The 20039-nt window shown below is 48.4% G+C and overlaps 2 protein-coding genes across 2 annotated transcripts in view; both read left to right on the top strand.

The window, feature by feature from the left end:
- The first annotated feature begins 2401 nt into the window (after positions 1 to 2401).
- Positions 2402 to 11352, top strand: CETP (cholesteryl ester transfer protein). The gene is made up of 16 exons (XM_053987384.1): positions 2402 to 2589; positions 3562 to 3676; positions 4840 to 4977; positions 5451 to 5521; positions 5886 to 5973; positions 6078 to 6147; positions 6429 to 6489; positions 7042 to 7133; positions 7703 to 7882; positions 8290 to 8340; positions 8674 to 8841; positions 10287 to 10354; positions 10473 to 10515; positions 10600 to 10669; positions 11008 to 11093; positions 11188 to 11352. The coding sequence occupies exons 1-16, from the start codon at positions 2445 to 2447 to the stop codon at positions 11260 to 11262; spliced, it is 1521 nt and encodes a 506-aa protein (XP_053843359.1). The 5' UTR covers positions 2402 to 2444; the 3' UTR covers positions 11263 to 11352.
- A 1962-nt stretch (positions 11353 to 13314) lies between these two features.
- NLRC5 (NLR family CARD domain containing 5) overlaps positions 13315 to 20039 on the top strand; it is a 34455-nt gene continuing 27730 nt past the window's right edge. The window contains 7 exon segments of the mRNA XM_053987786.1: positions 13315 to 13557; positions 15256 to 15326; positions 16754 to 16810; positions 16812 to 16923; positions 17041 to 17341; positions 18685 to 18747; positions 19881 to 19946. Of these exon segments, the coding sequence (XP_053843761.1) occupies positions 13315 to 13557; positions 15256 to 15326; positions 16754 to 16810; positions 16812 to 16923; positions 17041 to 17341; positions 18685 to 18747; positions 19881 to 19946 (913 nt within the window).

Here is a 20039-nt window from a genome sequence, read left to right as displayed (position 1 = left end):
TTTAATTGATTTAACTAGTTTACAAAATAAATCTTATTTGAATGTTATTTATCTCAGTTTTATAAACCTCTAGGACAAATGGGAGCAGTGGTCTTTGGGCTGACCCTGCTGCCATCCCAGGGCTGTCCTGCAGTGTGAATCCTGGCAGTGGTGCTGGAGCCCATCCTGCTGACGGGTGCAGCCGTTGTACCTGGAAGGCTCTCAGGAAGCATCTGCAGGGTAACACCAAATGTTTTGGTCAATGCAGCACAAAGATTAATGAAACTGTGATGTACCTCTGCCCTGGACAACGTGGGGAAAAACAGGACAGTCCACAGCAAGGTAGTGAGTACATGTGTGCATGCACGGCCTTCAGATAAAGCCTTACACAGCGAGTATTTATCAAAACATTTTCCAGCATCCCCTTTGCAGCTTGGGTGTTTAACTTTTCTTTGGGATTTAAAGCCTGCCCTGCCTCCTGCTAGCCAAAATTAACCTTTCCTTAGGCTTTTTAATCTGACCTGACTTGTCCTAGCCTGACCTTGCACTGGGAGGAGGGTGGGCTGTGGTGACCCTGCTGCCCTGGCCTCTGCCTGGTTACTCCAGGACAAGGATGCTCACAGCATCTCTGTGTTCCACATGCTTTTGCTATTGTAGGCAGAAAGTCTCCAGCCTTCCTGTTCCCACTGGAGGTCAATGCCCAGCAGTTCCCTGTTCACCTTTTCTCTGAGCTCTGGCTGTCTGCTGACAGCAGACACTGCAGCTGTGCTGGGGCAGGGAAGCTGGCCCCTAAGGGGGCTGGGAATGCACTGGTTCTACCAGGACCAGCACAATGGGTCTGGGGTCTTGGACTTTGTGCCTTTATCTGCCCTGGTGACAAACACCCCTGTGTCAAAGTGCCAGTTTTCCCTTTCCTCCATGCTGATGTGAATTGCTGCCCTGGGCAAAGAAGTGGTTGTGGCCTCCTGGGGCCTGCAGGATTCCCTTTATTCCAGGCATTGGCCACTGTGCCCACACCCCTTAAACTGAGAGGACAGAAAATAGAACTGTTAGATGGTTAAATCCTCTTGAATTCCAATCCTTTTTTAACATGCCCAGGCTCTGTGCAGCTGCCCTGGGGAGAGCTCTCCTGGCCAGGGCAGCGGGGATGCTGTGGCAGCTGAGATGATGCCATGGAAGCTCTGCTGCTCAAGCACCTGCTGTCTCTGTACGTTGTGTTTTCAACAATTAGCTGTTCATTTATAAAGCACTTTGGGCTGGCAGCAGGCAGTCTGTCCATGGCCACCACGCTGCTCTCCTGGAGAAGCCTGGAGGAAGCTGCAGATGCTCGGCTTCCCTCGGGGTCAGTGACCGTGAGTGCCTCCCGCGGGGTACCCGAGGCCGTTCACTTTCTCAACTCAGGAAGAAAACAGCACGGCAGGGTGGGGGTTGCTGGACAGCAGGGACCCCGCAGGAAATGTGCTCACCCTGCACAGGGAGGATGAGGCATCTGCCAGGGAGAGGAGGGAGGCTGGCACCTCGCCTCGCTCAGGGCGTTGAAGCTGCCCCTGCAGCACTGCCAAGTTCTCACCTGTCCTTCTCCCTCAGCCTTTTCTGGCAAAAAGGTTCAGGGGAGCTGTTGTGAGCCTCCTTTCTGAAATTACCCCACTCTGTCTTGTGCTGGAGGTTGTTTTGGGGTGGGGATGGGCCCCAGCAGCACAGCAGAGGTGCAGGAGGACAGTGGCACACAGGGCAGGTGTGTGGCACTAGGAGTGGATGTGAGCTTGGGTCGCTGGTGTTCCCCAAATAGCAGCTGAGAGTCTGGGTGCATGAAAAGCTCTGCCTTAGTGGGATGGTGGCAAGTCAGACTGTTCACCAAACCCAGACAAGAGGCAAAAAGCATCCCAGTCCTGTGGTCCTGGACCTTTCCAGGGGTGTGGGAGATGTGGGTTCACCCAGTGGTAGCAGGAAACACCCCTGTCCCAGGAGTGTGCCTCAGTTTCCCCACAGTATGTATAAAATCAGTGGAAGGGAGAGCAGTGAATGATGTAGGCACCTTTCAAACAGGGCTTTGCTGGGGAATTACTGCAGCAATACAAAATAAGGAATATTTCTGCATGAAGAAAAAATGATGAAGTGGCTTGAGGCAGCATGTGAGGCTGCTCCCTTGACTTTGTCCTCTTCCACTCTCCATCCCCCTCCAGCTTTTTCCACCCGCCCTGGTGTGTCCATGTCCTGAGTTAAAGCAGTCTTGGCAGCAGCACCGAGCCCTGCAGCCCAAACTCCTGCTGAGGGAGGAAGGCAGCGTGCAACATGACTGGTGTTAAGGAAACTATAGGAAGATTAGGAAATGTGTGATGAGTTTTGATAAGTGGAGGAAGCAGGTCATGTCCTGCTTCGAGTGGGCTCTGCTGGGGGTATGAAAGCAGCCTCTGCCTCCATCAAGAATCACTTGGTCTCATCAGCACTCTCTGCACTGGCTGAGGATGTGCTGGGCTGGCAGGATCATGCTGGGGACCTTCAGCATCTTGCTGGGGCTTGTCCACGCAGCAGCAGCCTGCGAGTTTGGGCCCTTTCCCTACAGAGGCACAGGGATCGTCTGCAGGATGACCAAGCCCGCGGCATTGCTGTGTAAGTGCCTCTCCTTGGGGCTGGGTTTGCCCCAGCTCTGCCACAAGTCAGTGACAGATCGGCCAAGTGAGGGGGTTTCTTGCTTCTCTGGCTCTTGTGTAAACACCTGCCTGGGAGCACAGGTTAAAAGCATGAGCAGGCAAAGGAGTTTGAAAATTGTCCCCATCCCCTTTCCTCAGCCACAGGATTTAGCACTGTTCCTGTTGGGACTTGGCATGATGAAAGAGCTTGAACAAATGTGTGTTTGATTTCTCTCCTCATTGCAATCTCATCTCTTGGGGTTGGTAGGTAGAAGGGGAAACAGGTTCTTGCCTGCTGTGGGCTTATTTGCAAGGATTTGGGAGCTTTGCAGGTGGGAGAAGAACTTAATTCTTCTGTGGAGGGTGGGAACATCTCTGTCCTGTCCCATCTGACAGTGGTACATGCAGAGAAAGATGTATTAATGTGGGGCTGAACTAACAGAGGGTATTTCTGGAAGATAAAAGTCCTGTGCAAGCATGTGCCTGAGGCTGAGGCTGGAAGGGGCTGTGTAATGTTAGGAAAATGGGCACAGAAACTTTTTCAGAATTTTTTCTTTGTAGACCCAAGAGCTGACTGCAATACAAGTAAGCAGAAACAAAGCAAAGCACTCGGGTAAAGTCAACAGCTTGTGTGGTGTAAGGACTAGCACAGCCTTGACGTTTCCAAAATCTGCTCCTGAGGTGTGTGAAAGCTGGCCATGACTCCCTGGGACAGCTCCCACTGGTGGCTACCGAGCCACACATGCTGTTGTCCCTTGCTGCCATCAGCTGTCACAATTAGGGATTTTTAATTTTTTAAATTTACTCTGAAACTACTTCTAGTGCTTCCTGAGTCTAACACAAACGCCTCGGATAAAAGCGTTCTGTAGTGCTTTAATCCAGAGTGCGGATCTGGCTTTGCAGCCAGGACAGATTGCACTTTGACATCTCTGCCCTTTTCTTCCACCAACAGTGAACCAGGAAATTGCCCAGGTCATTCAAGCAGCCTTCAGAAACGCCAAATTCCCAAACGTCACCGGGGAAAGGTCCATGCGGCTCCTCGGGCGGGTGGCGTATGCGCTGAGCGAGTGAGTGTCTGTGTGTCTGTGCCAGGGGACGTGACGGGGCTCAGAGGGGACCAGAAACTGGCCCAGGGGGCAGCTTTGATCCAGCAGCTCCTGGTGAAAGCAGAGGTCTGGACTGGGGCAGACACAGTTTTGGATCTAAGCCTCGCAGACAATTTGCATGTTAAGGTTTAGGCTGCTAATGTGTTATTTAAGAGTTATTTATTTTTCTAGCTGGGTGGGAAGGCAGTGTGTAGAGCTCATTTCTGACAGTGGGGATGGGGAGTAATGTCCCTGTGGGTGGGGCACCTGTGGCCACCGATGACAGATGGTGCCCAAGGCACACTGAGAGGCAGAGGGGACCCATCTGGGCTGCCAGAGCCACCCCTGCCAGCAGGATGTCACTTGGCTGTGCTTTGTGACAAACCAGGCTGGTTTCTCACTTTTATTTGGGCACCACAAATTCAGTGGTGTACTCACAGAACTGACTGCCTGCCATGACCACGGCTGCACAGAGCACTGCAATGAAACAGGGTTGCATTGTTCCATGTTTCCTGTTTAAATCATTCCAAAACCTTGTATCCAAAGATTGCACAGTGCACAAGGCTGAGCACAAGCATCACTGTCACTGTCCTTGTACCTGGCCCTGGGATTTGCAAAAGCTCCAGAATCTGGCACTGGCACGAGTCCCTCAGAGATCCCATTCCTCAGGAATAAACCTGTCCTGCCGTGTGGCAAGCACATTCTTCTCTCGCTCAAGATTTTTTTCATAGAGGAACACAGAGAGAAGAAAGAGAAAACAATTTCTATTTTTACTCCTTGTTTTTCCCATGTAGAATGTGTTTGGAGAATTGTTTACCTGGGGTGATTGCTTGATTGGATTCTGGTGAGGATTGTTTGAGCCTGATGGCAAATCCAATCCAGCTGTGTCTGGACTCTCAAGAGAGGGTCACGAGTTGTTAGAGAGTTAAATATAGTAGTTAGAAAAGTAGGTGTGTAGTTGTAGTATCTCCTTTAAATAGTATATTAATGTATTATAGTATAGTTTTAATAAAAACATCGTTCAGCCTTCTGATGGAGTCAGACATCAGCATTTCTTCCCACCGGGTTCACCTGCATTTACAACACTGCCCAACCACAGCAAACAGCTCTGGGTTGGGGACAAACTCTGCTTCTGCTGTTTCTAGCATCCAGGTCAATGATTTGTCCATCGAGAGGAGCGAGGTGGAGCTCAAGGAGGAGGACGGTGCCATCCACATCTCCATTAGGAACGTGACAGCCTTGTTCAAAGGGACCCTGAGCTACGGCTACACCGGGGCCTGGTTGTGAGTAGGGGGCTGGGGCTGCTGGGCACCCCTCCAGCTCTGCTGCTGCCTGTGGGGCTGGCCCGGGCCCAGCACAGTGGGGCTGCTCTCCTCAGTCTCTCTGGCCATGCCTGCATTGATGGCTGAGACAGGATTTTATACTCTAGCACTGCTTCTTTGCTTTCTGCTTTTCTGTCCTCACCTTGCATGACAAGACCAGATGGCCAAAGCAGAGGAGTTGACTTAGTCTCTCTGCTTTGCTGCTCTGTAAACTCTGAGTGGAAAAAAAGGGGGGGTTTAATGCTCCTAAGTGCCACTAAGGCAGCAGTTTGCAATGATTTAAAGCCAGAGTATCTGAGATGGGCTGTGGTGTGCTGGGGGTTGGCCCATTGCAGTGCAAGGACAGGTATGAGAGGTGTTATAAAATCCACATCTGTCAGGGAGAAGCTGCTCCTGGCTCAGGTTCCTGAATGTCCCCTCTTCTGCCATTACAGCCTGCAGCTTTTTCATTCAGTTGATTTTGAAATTGAGTCTTCCATTGACCTCCAGCTAAATATCAATCTGAGTAAGTATGCTGCAATACCCAAACATTTTGCAATATGACTGAATTCCCTCTCCACTCTGGCTTGTGGGCTGCATGTACTGTCCAGGTTCTCCTGGGTCATGTTGGGGGGCAGCTGAGTCTCTGCTGGCAGGAGCTAGGGCAGAAACCATCCAGGTGCCAGGTAGCCCCAACTGCCCCAACTTGGCAGGGTTGGAATCTTTTGGAAGCATCCCCTGGGAGATGTGGGGAGCCCTGGCTGGCCCTCTGCAGTGATGCCCTGCTCCAGGCTTGCAGTGTCTGCAAAGTGTGCTCTTCCTTCTCCTCTCAGTAACAAAACAGCTATTGGTTTTTTTTTTTTTTTTCTTTTTCCTTTTGTCCCATGCAGTGTGCCAAAAGGACCGAGTGGCTCCTGATGCTTCAGACTGCTACCTGACTTTCCACAAACTCACACTTCACCTCCAAGGAGACAAGCAGTGAGTCTGACCCCTTTCAAAACTGAGATTATTGTCCCCCTGCTGGTCCCCAAATGCCACCCACCCAAATGTGCAGACCTCACTGTGCTCCCTGCCTTACACAGACCTGGCTGGCTGAAGCAGCTCTTCACAGATTTCATCTCCTTCACTCTGAAGCTTGTCCTCAAGAGGGAGGTAAGATCAGCCTGTGGACTGAGGAAAGCTCTGTGTATCCCACACACTTTTCTTGCCCACAAGACAGTAGCAGTGACAGGTTAGTGCTCATGAAAAGTAAGACAAATAAATTGAATCCACAATAAAAAAGCAGCTTGGGCAAAGTGAGAGCTGTTGCTGACCCTGAGGCTGTCTAGAGACTCTGACCAACAGCCCCTAGACCTCAATGAGGCCCAGCTCTGCTCTACAATACAATACAAATGTCCCTTCCCCTAATTTTTTCCTCTATTTTCCTTGTGTAGGTGTGCAAGGAAATAAATGCTGTTGCTCAGATGCTGACAAATTTTGTAATTGATTTAGCAGGTAAATATTCTTGTTTTTTCTGCTTTTTTTTTTTTTTTTTTATGTACAGCTTTTAATGTTTGAGGGATGGCCACATCCATCAAAAATGTCATTCAAATATATATATAGGATCCCAAGCCCTCAGACAGCAGCAAAATAAACCTTAGTAATGTTATGTTTGGTTTTTCTGCATCGTGTTGTTCCTTTAGGATGATTACACAGATTCAAAGACATTTCAATGAATAAAGAATTTCTCTTCAGTATGTACTGATCAGCTGTGCAGGAAGCTGCAGGACCAATGTTAGAGGTTGTACACCATCTGGAGATTTTCCCACTCCCAAATATCAGGGAAAAGGAGTGGAATGTAAAACTGAGCGTAATTATCCCAGTTTCCCAGGGAAGAAACAGAGTCAGTGAGCTGTAGCATCCAAAGGAGTGGGAACCCTTGTCCCACCCCTGTGTACCTTCAATACCATCCCTGCCACCACCTGCACCAAGTCCTAAAAGCGACTGTCACAAGCTCTGCTTAAGGTCCTGTTTCTGGTGAGAGGTTTTTGTGTTTTCTTCCTGCAGCCAATTTTGTCCGTGACCAGGACATCGTTGTTGATATCTCCCTCGCATCAGATCCTGTGATAAAAGCAAGATACATAGAATCCCACCACAAGGTAAAGCAACCCAGGCTGCTCAGACACCAAAGGTTTTCTGGCCATGGTGTGCTCTGGAGGGCTTGGAGGGGCTGTGCTGTGCCACTGCAGCTGGGCTGATGCCAACCTGCTCCCTGCTGTGTCCAGCCAGGCCTTTGCCTTGCCATGGAAATGCAGGTGTTGGCTTTTTGTCCTGTCTCCTGTTGTTATTGGACACAAAATGAGTACACAGAAGTTTGTTAAATTCAAAAGAAAAAAAGACTTAGTTTTATTCAAACATCTGGTATTTATAGAATTCTAAAGGTGGCTGTGGATTGGAGGATGTAATTATCACTTCTCCAGCTACACTGGTCTAAAGATCAATCAATCATTTCTCTTTACCCACAGAGAAATATGTAAACTGTTTTATTTCTACATGAAATTGTGTGGCAACTCTGACTTTCAAATGTGTAAACATTATCAGAAGGCTAAAAAACTTTTATGAGAACTTTAAAACTTTCAAAAAACCTATAAAAGAAAACACTTTTAAAAATCAGGGTGACAGTCTCCCTGCTGCTTGCTGTGGCCAGCACACTTGTTTTCCTTTCCAGGGCACTGTTCTGTACAAGAACAGCTCCAGCGTGCTCAGTGACTCCGTTTTCTCCCCGTCGCTGCTGACCGAGTCCCGAATGCTCTACTTCTGGCTGTCCGAGCACAGCTTCAGCTCCCTGGCTGCAGCAGCTTTCCTGGATGGACAACTGGTGCTGAACCTCCGAGGGGAGAAATTGCAGGTCATTCCCAGAGGGGTACCCTCCTTACCCCATGCATCATATTCTGGGGAGAAAGTGAAAAATTCACTGAATACTGTGTTTCGGTGAGAGCTGGTGAAAGATAGAAATCTACGGTCAGTCACTTAATGTGATCCTGGAATTGGTGCCCTCTTATCAAGAGGGCAGTGTTATTCCTTGGAGGGATAACAGCAGCTGATAGGAAGCTTGTCTGCTGAATTGTAGAGGGATGGGATTTTCTGGGGGATCATTGGGATGGAAAAAAGGGTGGGACCTGGGGGAGCTCAGCCATGTCCTGCCCTGGGCACAGGCCCCACCTCAGTGCTCTGGCCTGTCCAGCCTGCACCAGGAGCAACCATAACCTTATCTTTTGTTTTTTTTCACAATCTGTTTCTGGTTTGTTTCTGAAGGAACTGTTTGAGATGGAAGACACAGAAGTGCAGAGGAAGGCAGTGCAGAGGGTAACTTTTTGTCCTATTCAAAGCACTGCATGCCAAATGAGGAAATTTCAAGTGGATTCTGTTGCATTGTAACAACTTGGGTCCTTCCCTTGGCAATCTGAGTCTTGGGTGGGCCAGATGGAGAAAAAGAGGGGCTGATGGAGGAGCAGTTGTGCTTTGCAAGGAGGATTTCTCCATCTTCCATGCTGGCACAATTTCCCTGAAACCTGGCTGGGTTATTGGGCTTGGGTGAACAGGAGGTTGAACTGGGGACTGCAAAAGGAATGCAGCTGTGCGACAAGTTGGCATGAACTTGGTACGGAAAAAGTCTGACTCAACTCCTTACTCCACCAGATTTTTCAAGGCACCTCCTACAACGACTCTGTGGCCAAGGTGTGGAGTCTCACCCAGCCCCAGATTTCCTTTCAGCCTGAAGGAACGGTCGTGAGGTCCTCGGTAGCAGTGGAGGTCAGCATCCTTCTGGCAGGAGAAGAACCCCTGGTGGCCCTGTACATGGAGAAGGTCGGTGTCACCTCCTGACTGTGAAGACCTCGGGACAGGCTCTGTCCCAAGTCAGGACCATCCCTGGTGTGCAGGGACAGCAATGGAGGGAGCCCTTTGGGAAGGGTGGGTGGCTAAACCACGGGAGGTGGAGAAGGCAAATCAGTTTCTTTATCACTCCCATGTGTTCCTTAGACCTTTGAGACTGGGAATGATGATAGTGACCATGCTGGCTCAATGCCCCCTCAACGAGGCCAGCCCACTATCGGTGTGCAAGGTGGTCAAAGCAGCAGAAAGCTCTGAGGAGCCCCCATTAACATTTATCTGACACAGGGTAGTGTCATTGAGACATTTTAGGAGAAAGTGAAGGCACCATGGGAATGTATTTGTTTTGAACTCTCCTTGTACCCAAATTCTAGCTCGGGTCCCCACTAAGAGTATAGCTGTGTCAGAAATGGACATGAAACTCTGAAGAATGTGAAGCTCAAAATAGAACCTTTTTCTCTATGTGGGCCTGTATGAAGGGTCCTGATTACACTGTGTTTCACCCCAAACTGCTTTATACTGAATCTAAGGAAGCAGAAAAAGGAAATGCCAACAGCTTCCCTGTCATGGTTAACATCACAGGAAAGCAGTGTGTTTGTCCAGTCTTGTAGCTGTGGGCTGAGACAGGCACAAAACCATCCCGAATCCTTGCCTGAGGGTTGGGCACGCTCAATTTTAAAGGTTAAACCACAGCTGAGACTAAATCTCTCAGCAAGTATCCCATGTTAGCAGGGTGTTAAAAGAAATATGCATGGATGTTTCTTATGCCCCAAATGGTATTTGAAATATTATGGTATTAAACGGTACCTTTCAAGGATTGCAGAAGCACTGGACTAGAGGTGATTCCCAAAATTGTGGCTTCTAGGATGAGCTCCTGCACTGCTGAAACCCTGGTTGTGATCTGCAACTGCATCACAAAATGTTCCTCTTAAATTAATGTTTATGTGTAGACAACAGCAAGACAACGAGCCTAAGTGGCCAGAATTTAGAGATTGCTTTATTTTTTAAATTTGGCTTACATTGGATTGACTACCTGTGGCAGCCCTGGCTACCCTCAGGATATTTTCTCTACAGGCAGTCAGATGTTGGGATGGGTGTCATTGGAACACCTTACAAAGCCATTTCCATCCTTGTGCAGGATTTAAAAAATAGCAAAAGTCCAGAGGATGAGCCAGCCTGCAGCTCCAGAGACTGAGGCTGTGGGCATGAGGGGAGAGTTTATGGCATGCAAGTGGAGAAGGAAAGTGCTGGCCTTCTCTAGCAATACCTGGAGGTAAAGCCAAAAGGATGTTGAACTCTGGCTCGTAGAAAACAACCCAAATATCCAAATGCAGCTCAAATATCCAAAACAACCCAAAATATCCAAATACAGCTCCTTGCTATAAGGCTATGCCTGAACCCTGCTGTTCTTCTCTCTGCAGGAAATCACAGTCACCATCCAAGCTACCTATGCAGAAAAGAAACTCATTTTGCAGCCTGTGGACTCCAGGTTGGTACTGTGCTCTCTCAAGAGTTGCCTCTTTTGGCCCGTGTTTAAAAGCAGCACAAAAAGAGGATCTCTGCAGCACTTAGTGACTTTTCTTCCCCTTTTTTCCCCTTCCCTTCAGTGTAGAGATTAAAGTGTTTAAATGCACAGCTGATCCAAGTGGGGTAAGTCCTAAAAAAAGTATTCTCTAAGTCATTTGAGGCTAAACAACATCTTTTACATTTTTCTATGAATTTTCTGATTTTCAGGAGGACCCATCCATACAAAGCTTCCTGCAGAATATGATCTTGGTTGCTGGCATTCCAGAAGTAACTTCAAGTGAGTTTTCATGTGGGGAAATGCCAGCCTGCTCCATAAATTGCCTAACATCAGATCTCCTAAACCTGAGCACTGAAAAAAAATACATCAATAACACTGACAACTGGGAAGTGGGGGGAACTACATCTGTGGTTTGAAATTCTGTTGAAATATGTTTGAAATTTCTGCTAGATACACTTGGGGAATGAGGAACCCCGTGTAAATGGCTGGGAGAAAGGAAAAATGAGTTTTCTGTCAGGCTGAAAGTCATGGGACATTGAGGCACAATTAGCTTTTGGCAACAGTCAGAAAGCCAGGATGGACATCCCTGTAACTGGATGGGTTTGCTGATTGCACAGGTATTGGATCAGCTCTGACCTCACTGATGAACAGCAAAAGGCTTGATCTCTTTGATATCATAAATCCTGAGATCATTACCAGAAAGGTAAGCAGAGCTCAGAGCTACCTAGCTCTCAAAACCCTTTTGGGATTGTGGCAAGAACTAAAATAATATTTTCTGTTCTCTCCCCACTTTTTAGGGATATGTAATTGTACAGCTTGACTTTGGTTTCCCAAACCATCTGCTTCTTAATTTTCTTGAGAAAAGTTTGTAGAGCTCATCCCTTCACAGAGGAGCACAGGAGCTTGTGTACAACCAGAAAAATTGTGTCTGCACCAATTAAAAGATGAGCTGCTTTAAATCAGTTTTGGTTGAATTTTATTTCCTTTTCCTGAGAAACGCTCTAGGCTCTGTGCAGCTGTGCTTCCATGGAGCCTTTCTTCTGCAAAGATTTTGAAGTCTGCACCTCAATCCATGCTATTTTTTCAGGATCTTTAAAGGGCTTGTGTAATTAGGAGTCAGGGCTGGGCTCTTGAAGTGCACAGGCTTTGGGTTGGTAGTCTCAGGAGGCAGCAGAAATGGGTTTTGCCACCTTTTGGCATCTCTGTTGTTACATTTTGGAAATACAGCACCTTTCGTTCTCATTCCGGGTTTTACTTCCACCAAGATCCTCCTGATTTTGACAGAATCCAGCCAAGGTCAAATGATATTACCAAACTCCAAGTAAGTTTAGAACCAGTAATGGTAAAAGACCTGGATATGGCTGAAAAAAGTAAATGGGATGTAAATTTGCAGTGCAGTACAATAATGGAGATCTTGTGCCCAGGTAATTTCTTCACAGACCCTGATGGTTCAGGGGAGAGCTCCAAACTGATTATGGCCATGTTGTTGAGACAGTGACAGCAAAGATGAGAAAAGCATTGAAAATTATAAGGAAATGAAAGAGATTATAAGAGAAAGTTTAAGCATCAAGTTCCTTTTCCTTCCCACTACAGTGCAATAATTTATCTCAAGTGGCTCAGTTATTTTCCTGTACCAGTTCATGCTTTTTTTTTCAAGTCTTTTCACTTGGAAGAGATCTTGGGTGATAAATCCAACACCTGTAATGGTGATCACATTAACAAAGGTAGAGCTGATGTTCTCTTCCACCACAGAGCAGTATAAAAGCATTAAACTTTGTCCCAGAAAGAGGTTGGTAGAAGGATGGGCTCCATTTCCTGAGCTCCTTGGGCATGGTGGTTGCTCCCTCTGCATTACCATGGATATAAGCCAGGTCCCTCTGCCCTGCTTCTCTCTCACCCACAACACCAGAGGCCCTTCCTTGTTCTGTGTGACTGCTGGGCTGACCCTCCCTTCAGAGGTCCTGGTGCCCAGGCTGGTGGGGGAGGAGGCTGGAGGGGCCTCAGTGGCTCCGTGGCAGCCAAGGAAGGTCTGAGCCAGCTGTGGCCATGAGACAGCAGCAGCCGAGGGGCACGAGGGGTGTGATGCCGTGGTGGGACCGACTGTGCCCTGGAAGAAGCCCTGGTGTAGTGGGCAGTTTTCTACCTCCCTTCTCACCCTGTTCCCATCACATCAGCTATTTCAGTACCAGCAAAGGGCTTGTCCAAGTTCCCTCCTGCTCTAAAGCCACCATTGTTCAGGTGACATTTTCACTCCCTGCACGGCAATGTCTGCTGAGGACCGTGGGGACCTTCCATCAAACCACAGCCCTCTGGTTGTCTTAAATGATATCCCACAGGAGTGGTGAGCATTAATAAAAAGGAAATGGCAGGAGAAAAGCACCCTTTTTCTGCCATGGAGGTGCCTTGTCCCACTGGGGGCTGCTCAGTGGGGACTGGACTGGGGAAGGGCTGTCCTCCCTTCCATGGGGACAAAGGAGGGCAGTGGAGCTGGGGAAGGATCTGGAGCAGAAGTTTGATGAGGAGCAGCTGATGGAATTGGGAGGATTCAGCCTGGAGAAAAAGAGGTTCAGGGAGGACCTTGCCACTCTACAAGTCCCTGAAAGGAGGGTGGAGCCAGCTGGGGCTCTGTCTGTCTTTTCTCCCAGGTAGCAAGTGACAGAACAAGAGCAAACTCCCTCAAGTGACAACGGGCGAGATTTATGTTGGATATTAGAGGAAATGCCTTCACCAGAAGTGGACACAGGCTGCGCAGGGTAGAGGTGAAATCACCATCCCTGGCGCTGTTCAAAGGGTGTGTGAGTGTGGCACCTGGGTACACGGTTTAGTGGAGAACACGGCAGCGCTCAGTTACTGAACTCGATGATGTTAGAGGTGTTTTACCAAACGAAATTATTCCAGGAGGGAGCAGCGAAGCCTCCCTGGGGATGCCGAGCTGCCTCCCCGCCATCCCGGGGGCCGCTGCCCCCCCAGCCCGGCTCCGCAGCCCCACGTGCTTTCCCGGCAGAGCCGCTCCGCCGCCGCCGCTTTCGCTTTCGGGCGCGGCGCCGCCGCTGCCGCTGTCCCGCGGGGAACCGCAGCGGGGCCAGGTGAGCGCGGGGGACGGGGACATCGCGCTGGGCACCCCGGGGAGGGACGGGGCGAGGCGTCGTGCTGGGAACCCCACGAGGGTTTGGGGATGGAGGTCTGGCTCTTTGCCCCCCAGCCCTGAGATGTTCATGTCTTATGGGAAAAGCCGGGATAGAGAACGGAATCGTGAACGCTGGAAAACACCTCCAAAGTCATTGGAGTCCAAACTTTAGGCGAACTGGTGACTTGTGCTCCCACGCACAAGGTGGGCCGGGAGGTGGCAAAGTGGGGCAGAGCCTGGCAGGTGTCACCGTCGCCCTCTCCATCCACCCCCGGTTCTCCAGAGCTCCCCCCACTCGCTGCACCGTGCTCAAGGCAGGACAGGCAGAGTCAGTGTTTCTGTCCAGAGACACGGGTGTTGCCGAATCTGGGTAATTTGTTCCTCTGATAAGTATTATAGTGTAAGGAATTATAGCACAGCACCGTGTGCCATCTTGCCTTCTCTGGGTCTCGGCTACAGGCCCCATCTGGTTTTCCAATGCAGCTTCCCTGGCCTTCAGAGAAATAATAACATTCCACTGTTTGTTGCAGCCCATCCGATTAGATCTGGAGATCTCTGCAAACATGGCTCTATCTAGACATGGGATCTTCTATCTAATCATTCACATCTGCTACATTATCACTGAAACCTTGTCCTTATTCCAAAGGAAAAGCAACTTGTTTTTTCCTCTTAGATATAATGGAAGAGATAATTAAACATTTCCCCGTGTACCAGAATAATCGGATTTATGCATGTGAATAGAAATATTCCCACTGCAAGTGCCTTAACCAAAACCAAGTCAGAGTTTACTCCACTAACTATTAACTCTAGCAATTATTGTTTCTTGCCCTAGGTACCATTTCTTTGGACTACTCCTCAAAAACTTTACCTAAATTATCACCTAGCTGTAGATTTTAGGCTTGGATGTTACCCTTCCTCTGTTCAGATTGGATATTTTTGCTCATTTCTCTATTTTTACTGCAGATACATTTCAGTTGGGGAATTCCTGCTGGTTTTACTTTCATTTTGCTCAGCCTTTTGTTCAGTAGGTCCCAAAAGGCAAGGAAAGGGCTTTGTGCCTGGGGACAGTGATGAGTTAGCACGTGGGGAAATCAAGGCAGTGGATATTGTTCTCCAGCTTTGTTGTTTGGTGACACCCACACTGGTTTTGGTGCTGGTACTCTGTTTCTGGGCTTCTGGTAAGTACTCTGTGCCCTCAGGGCAGGCAAGAAGTTGGTAGATTTGCAACGGGGACTCTCACATTTCAGTTGGATTTTTTTGTGTCCGGGAGCAGTGAAAGTGCCAAGTTGAGGAGGTTAAGTTGTGCAAAGTTTATTAAAGTTGGTTTTGCGTTTGAAGAGTAAGGATCAAGACTCAAAAGTTTTCTGGCTTTTCTTGGGAGGTTTTTGTGCTTTGTTTTGGGATCAGAGGTATTTTACTGAAGGTAACTGCCAGTCATTCTTGAGCAGAGCAGTAGTACAGGAGCTGTGCAGTGTGGCTGAGCTTTCATCCAACTTTTCCATGTTGTTTTCATCTTGAATATGAAAACAATATGAAAACAAATTCATTGATTTGTATGAGTCTACTCTTTACCTGAATGGCTTTCAGTCTTCATTGGCGCTAAGGGCTGATTTTATTAATTTATGTATGCTTTTAGTATGGCTTTATTAAGTCTGTTGTTGTCTGTTGTTCTTGATCGGACTTGTTCTTGATGTTGTCTGTTGTTCTTTTTCTTTCCTCTTCCCTTTCCCTGTGGCAGGGGTGGCTGGACACCAACTTCTGCCAGGTGCAAAGCAGGCTGAAATTTCCCTTCACCCTTTCTGCTGGGAGGTGGGGAGCTGGCACTGGGGGCTTTTTCAGCCCCCTACACTTGAAACTCTTTTGTGAGAGCTGTGCCATCTCAGAGGATCAGCTTTTCACAGTTTTTCTGTGACTGACTGCCTGACTTGAGCAAGATGCTGCTGCTTCTGCATCAGCTTCCTCTGACAGCAGCAGAGTGGCATAGTCCAGCACAAATCAGGCAGTGACACCAGGAAAGCTGTGATTCCCACAAAGTTTTGTTTTGTTTTGTTTTGTGGCAGCTGTGAGCTATACAGTGAGTCAGAAAAGGCCCTTGACTGGGCTGCTAACTCAGCCACTGGTTTATTCACAGAAAACCCTTCTTTGCAGGGAAATAGGGCTTCCCTTTTGGGCCACAGTGTGGTTTTAGATCAGCCCGAGCTGCCCATACTCCGAGTTTGTTTTTCTCCTGCCTTGAAAGTGAAGCTAACTGTTCTGTTCCCCTAAAGCTGTCTTCACTTGCATCCTAGGGCACAAGGCTCAGTCCTGCATTCTCATGAGACCAGGAGTGAATCCTCAAATGTCGAAACTTTGTGGTCGCTGCTGGTTTGAGTGAGAAGAGACAAAAAGCATCACAGCTGGCCCTTGGATCAAAGGCAGAGCTCCCAGATTTGTGACCCACGTAATTGCCATGGCCTGGCATGTCTACATCAAGCTCTGTTGTTGTTATGCCCAGGCATCTGTACCAAGTGAGGCATATCCCACGTGTTGGGGTGTGTCTGTGTTCTGAGACTGCCTCTAGCAGATTGATTCTCTGTCAGAATATGGAGCAGAAGCCTCCTTTGCACTTGACAACTGGAAGGAGACTGATTACACAACAATGCAGGTAGGAGATCGTGTGTGTGGCTTTGTGGGAAGGAAGAGGGAATGGAGGTGGCGTTGTCACCAAAGCAGAAATGGGTTGTTCATCCCCACAAAATGAGCAGCAAGAACAGTTGCCTGAGCCCTTTGTGCAGGGGGGTCCTGCACAAACTTGTGAACTGAGATACAGCTGAACAAGTAAAGCAAAAGCTGCACACAGCAGCAAAGCAAAGCAAAACACACACAGGAAAGCAAAACAAGGAATTCATTCACAGCTTCTCATGGGCAAGTAGGTGTTCTGCCATCTCCAGGAAAACAGGGCATAATCACATGTAGTGGTGATCTGGGAGACAAACATCATCACTCTAACTCCCTGCCTTACTCCTTCTTACCCCAGCTTTATGTTCTGAGCATGATGCCATATGACCAGTTGAAGTCAGCTGTCCTGGCTGTGTTCCCTCCCAACTTCTTGTGCATCCCCAACCTGTTTGTTGGTAGGGTGTTATGAGAAGCAGAAAACCTTGCCTCTGTGTAAGCACTCTTGAACAATAACAAAAACATCCCTGGCCTCCCCAGAGGTCCTGGTATTTGTGAAGGATGCCTGGGTTATTTGGCAGATGGCCACTGCAGCAATACAGATGTCAGTCAACTGCTTCTCCCTGGCTGGTGCCAGAGAGATTGCCCCTGTCCTTCACAGTCCTGCTGTCAGGCACTGTGCAGAAAAGGACTGCCACCCTTGCACGCTCATGACTAGGCTCAGATCTCTACTCTAAACTCAGGAGTAAAAGTAAGAAATTCTAGGTTAGGCCAAGGGTTAGAAAAACAGATCAAGCCCTGCAGGGCTGTGTGGGTGAACATCTCTTGCTCCTGTGCCCACTGCTGCCCTTTGTCTGCATCCCTCTAGCCCCCATTTCAGAACGATGACCTAGACCTGCTGGCAGCTGTAGCAAGAGCCCGTCCCCAGCTCGTGGAGTTCCTCACTCACTGTCCCGACTGGCTGCTCTCGACTGCCCGGCGCTGCGTCCCTGAGGCAGCCCTGAGCAGCCTGGGGGACATCACCAACCCCAGAGAAAAAATCTCAGTGCTCCTTGACCTGCTGGAGGAGGCTGGTCCTGCTGCCTGGAAGCACTTTGTGCAGTCTGTCTGCATGGAGTATGACCTGCCCCTGGATCTGGAGGTCCTGCTCATGAGCTCTGCGGGAGAAGGTAAGAGAGTTTCCCCTGACCAAACACAGCCAACGCCTTGGCCACCCATTACCATCACCCAGTCTAGGCAGTGGGACCACCAGTGCCCTCAGCTGCATGGCCTTGTTTTTCTTGGAAGCACAGCTTCTGGCTTAGAAATGCAATTTGAGGTTAAAACCCCCTGACATTAACAGATAAAAGCAATAAAAATTGTGTGCCCCCACCTCCAATAAAGCTGAGAAGCAATTTTTGGATGGATTTATTTGAAAGAAGAAATACTCAAATCTCTTTGTTCTGTGGACTTTTAATTGTTATTTTTAAAATTTTCCTGATCCAGAAAGGCAAGGAACACAGAAGTCTTAGAATAACCACACAAAACCACTTCTCCGTATTTCTCATTAGCAGAGGCGGCGGCTTTAGAGAAAATGGGATGATCCATAAGGACCACGATCTGTTAGTGTGTGTTATCTTGCAACCTACACAGAGTGTGCACACCCTCTGCTTTGTGAGGGCCTGTGGAGCCAAATAAGCTGTGCCTCACCTTTAGTGGGTTGCTTTATCTGGTGATTAATTCCTCTCTTCTGCAGGAAGTCTTACAGGATGAGTCCTTCTCAACGGCACTTTCACATTCCACTTGCAATGACTCTTATTATTTGCATCAGTTGGGTGGATGCAACCTTTGTAACCAAGTGCAGCAGCAGCTCTTTTGGGTGAGATGAAACAGGGCAAAGACCAGACAACCATCAGGGAATGTGGGCTGGTGGGGAATTTCTCTCAGGACTGAAGCTGAAACACTTTTCAGCCTTTTGATAGTGTGACATATCATAAAAGATGTCTCTTAAGGTTTTGGAGCTGGCTTACAGCGGTTTAGCTTTTGTACTAACAGCTGAGCATCACTAATCCTTCTGAAGGTGAATTGCTTCTGGTTATGCTGAGAGGGTTTTGTGGCAGCTGTGAGCTATACAGTGAGTCAGAAAAGGCCCTTGACTGGGCTGCCAACTCAGCCACTGGTTTATTCACAGAAAACCCTTCTTTGCAGGGAAATAGGGCTTCCCTTTTGGGCCACAGTGTGGTTTTAGATCAGCCCGAGCTGCCCATACTCCGAGTTTGTTTGTATCAGAGAGTGAAGTTGTTTTTCTCCTGCCTTGAAAGTGAAGCTAACTGTACTGTGGAGTAATCTGGAAGGATAAGATCAGATGGAGACCCTTGAACCTGGATGTTTGCATCCCTTATACTGAGCCTTGGTTTGTGCCACTGTCTGTGTTGCAAGATACTTGTCTTTTGTCTCTGGCCAGCTGCACTCCAAATTTCAAGAGCAAAATGCTCACATTAACCAAAATTAATCTCCCATTTGACTCCTTTAGGTAACTTCAGCCAGACAGAAGAATCAGGCACAGACACGAGAGCCCAGTCATCTGTGCCAACAGGTAAGGCTGGAACAGACCCTGGGCACTGTGCTCTTGGAGTTTTTCTTCTCTGCTCATGGCCTGGGCAGGGCTCCAAATGTCTCAGGTATTGACCCTCAGCACTGGCAAGGTGTGGAGAAGCCACTGCAATTTGACATTTCATTGTTCTGCTCTTGGTGGTTTGCACATGAACCTCCCCTGTTTTTGTTTTCTCTCCCTGAATTTCAGAAAAGCCTTGCTGGCCCCCTGCTAAGGAACTCACTCATTTTAGTTTCTCTGGGGGAATCTCCCACCCATTCTACAAAACCCATGTACTTTATACTGTGGTCCGCTCATTGGTAGGTGGAAGAAGTTGGTTTGGCTTTTAAAGGAAGAGCAGAAAAACTATTCAGGTGTTGATCAAGCAGAAACCACTCCAGAGTTGTCAGAATAGGAGCTTAAGAGAACAGATAGTAAGGTTTTCTTCAGGGATGCATTTGGAACTGAGACTTTCCTAGCTGGTGCAGATCATGAAGAGACACTTTTGCCTCTGCTTTATGCTCAGAGACCTGAGTCACAGCACTGCAAATGTCACATGACTGTCATGTGCATCATGTGCAGGTTTAAGGTGTTGAAAATAAGAAGAAAAAAGTGACCTTTGCTCTGCATTCAGACTGCTGCCAGCTGCTGTGTGTCCTAGTGAGCCCATCTCGCCAGGTGCTGGTGGAATGGAAATTTGAAAATAGTGCTGAAAGTTACTAAGACCAGTTAAGAAAGACATGTGACTCTCTCAGCTCTGTCCCTTCTTTCCATCTGACAGTCCACCATAAAAAACCAGGAAATTAACCACCATAAACAACCCTGGGAATCTGTGGGCCCTGCATCCCCCAGAAACAGATATTCCCTGCCACGTTCCCCAGGATATCAAAGCAGTTCCTCTGTTCAAAGCGAGGCAGGTGCATCATCCAGCCTTCAAAAAGACTCACCAGTGAGGTGCTTGTGGCCCATCTCAGAAGAAGCAATTCTGTAATCTCAGCCTGACTTTACAAATAGTTTTATCTGTCCAGTTTTTCCTCTTCGACTCCCCAAATGCTTTGCTGGAGAGCCTTGCCCAGCTTTAACATGCTGCCATTCAAAACGCTCTTTGGACGTGGTTCTGCCCTTTCAATTTGCAGGGTCTGCTCGCCGCCGCCGTTGCAGCAGCTCTGGGAGTGACAAAGATGCCAAACAGCGACAACTGGGTATGTGGATATTCCAGAAGCTCTGCTGGGCTTCCCTCTGAGGAAAGGACCTATTTAATGTCATTGCAGAGACACCCAGGAAATCAACTTCCA

Source organism: Vidua macroura, chromosome 11 (genome assembly GCF_024509145.1).
Source record: "Vidua macroura isolate BioBank_ID:100142 chromosome 11, ASM2450914v1, whole genome shotgun sequence".
NCBI classification, from domain to species: Eukaryota; Metazoa; Chordata; class Aves; order Passeriformes; family Viduidae; genus Vidua; species Vidua macroura.
Note: the sequence above shows the minus strand (reverse complement) of the source record. Positions and strands in the feature narration are given on the sequence as shown.

Coding starts and splice junctions, on each gene's coding strand:
- CETP (XM_053987384.1), top strand. CDS start 2,445: ATGTGCTGGGCTGGCAGGATCATGCTGGGGACCTTCAGCATCTTGCTG. Junction 8,341..8,673: donor AGAGGAAGGCAGTGCAGAGG/GTAACTTTTTGT, acceptor TTACTCCACCAG/ATTTTTCAAGGCACCTCCTA. Junction 10,355..10,472: donor TTGCAGCCTGTGGACTCCAG/GTTGGTACTGTG, acceptor CCTTCCCTTCAG/TGTAGAGATTAAAGTGTTTA.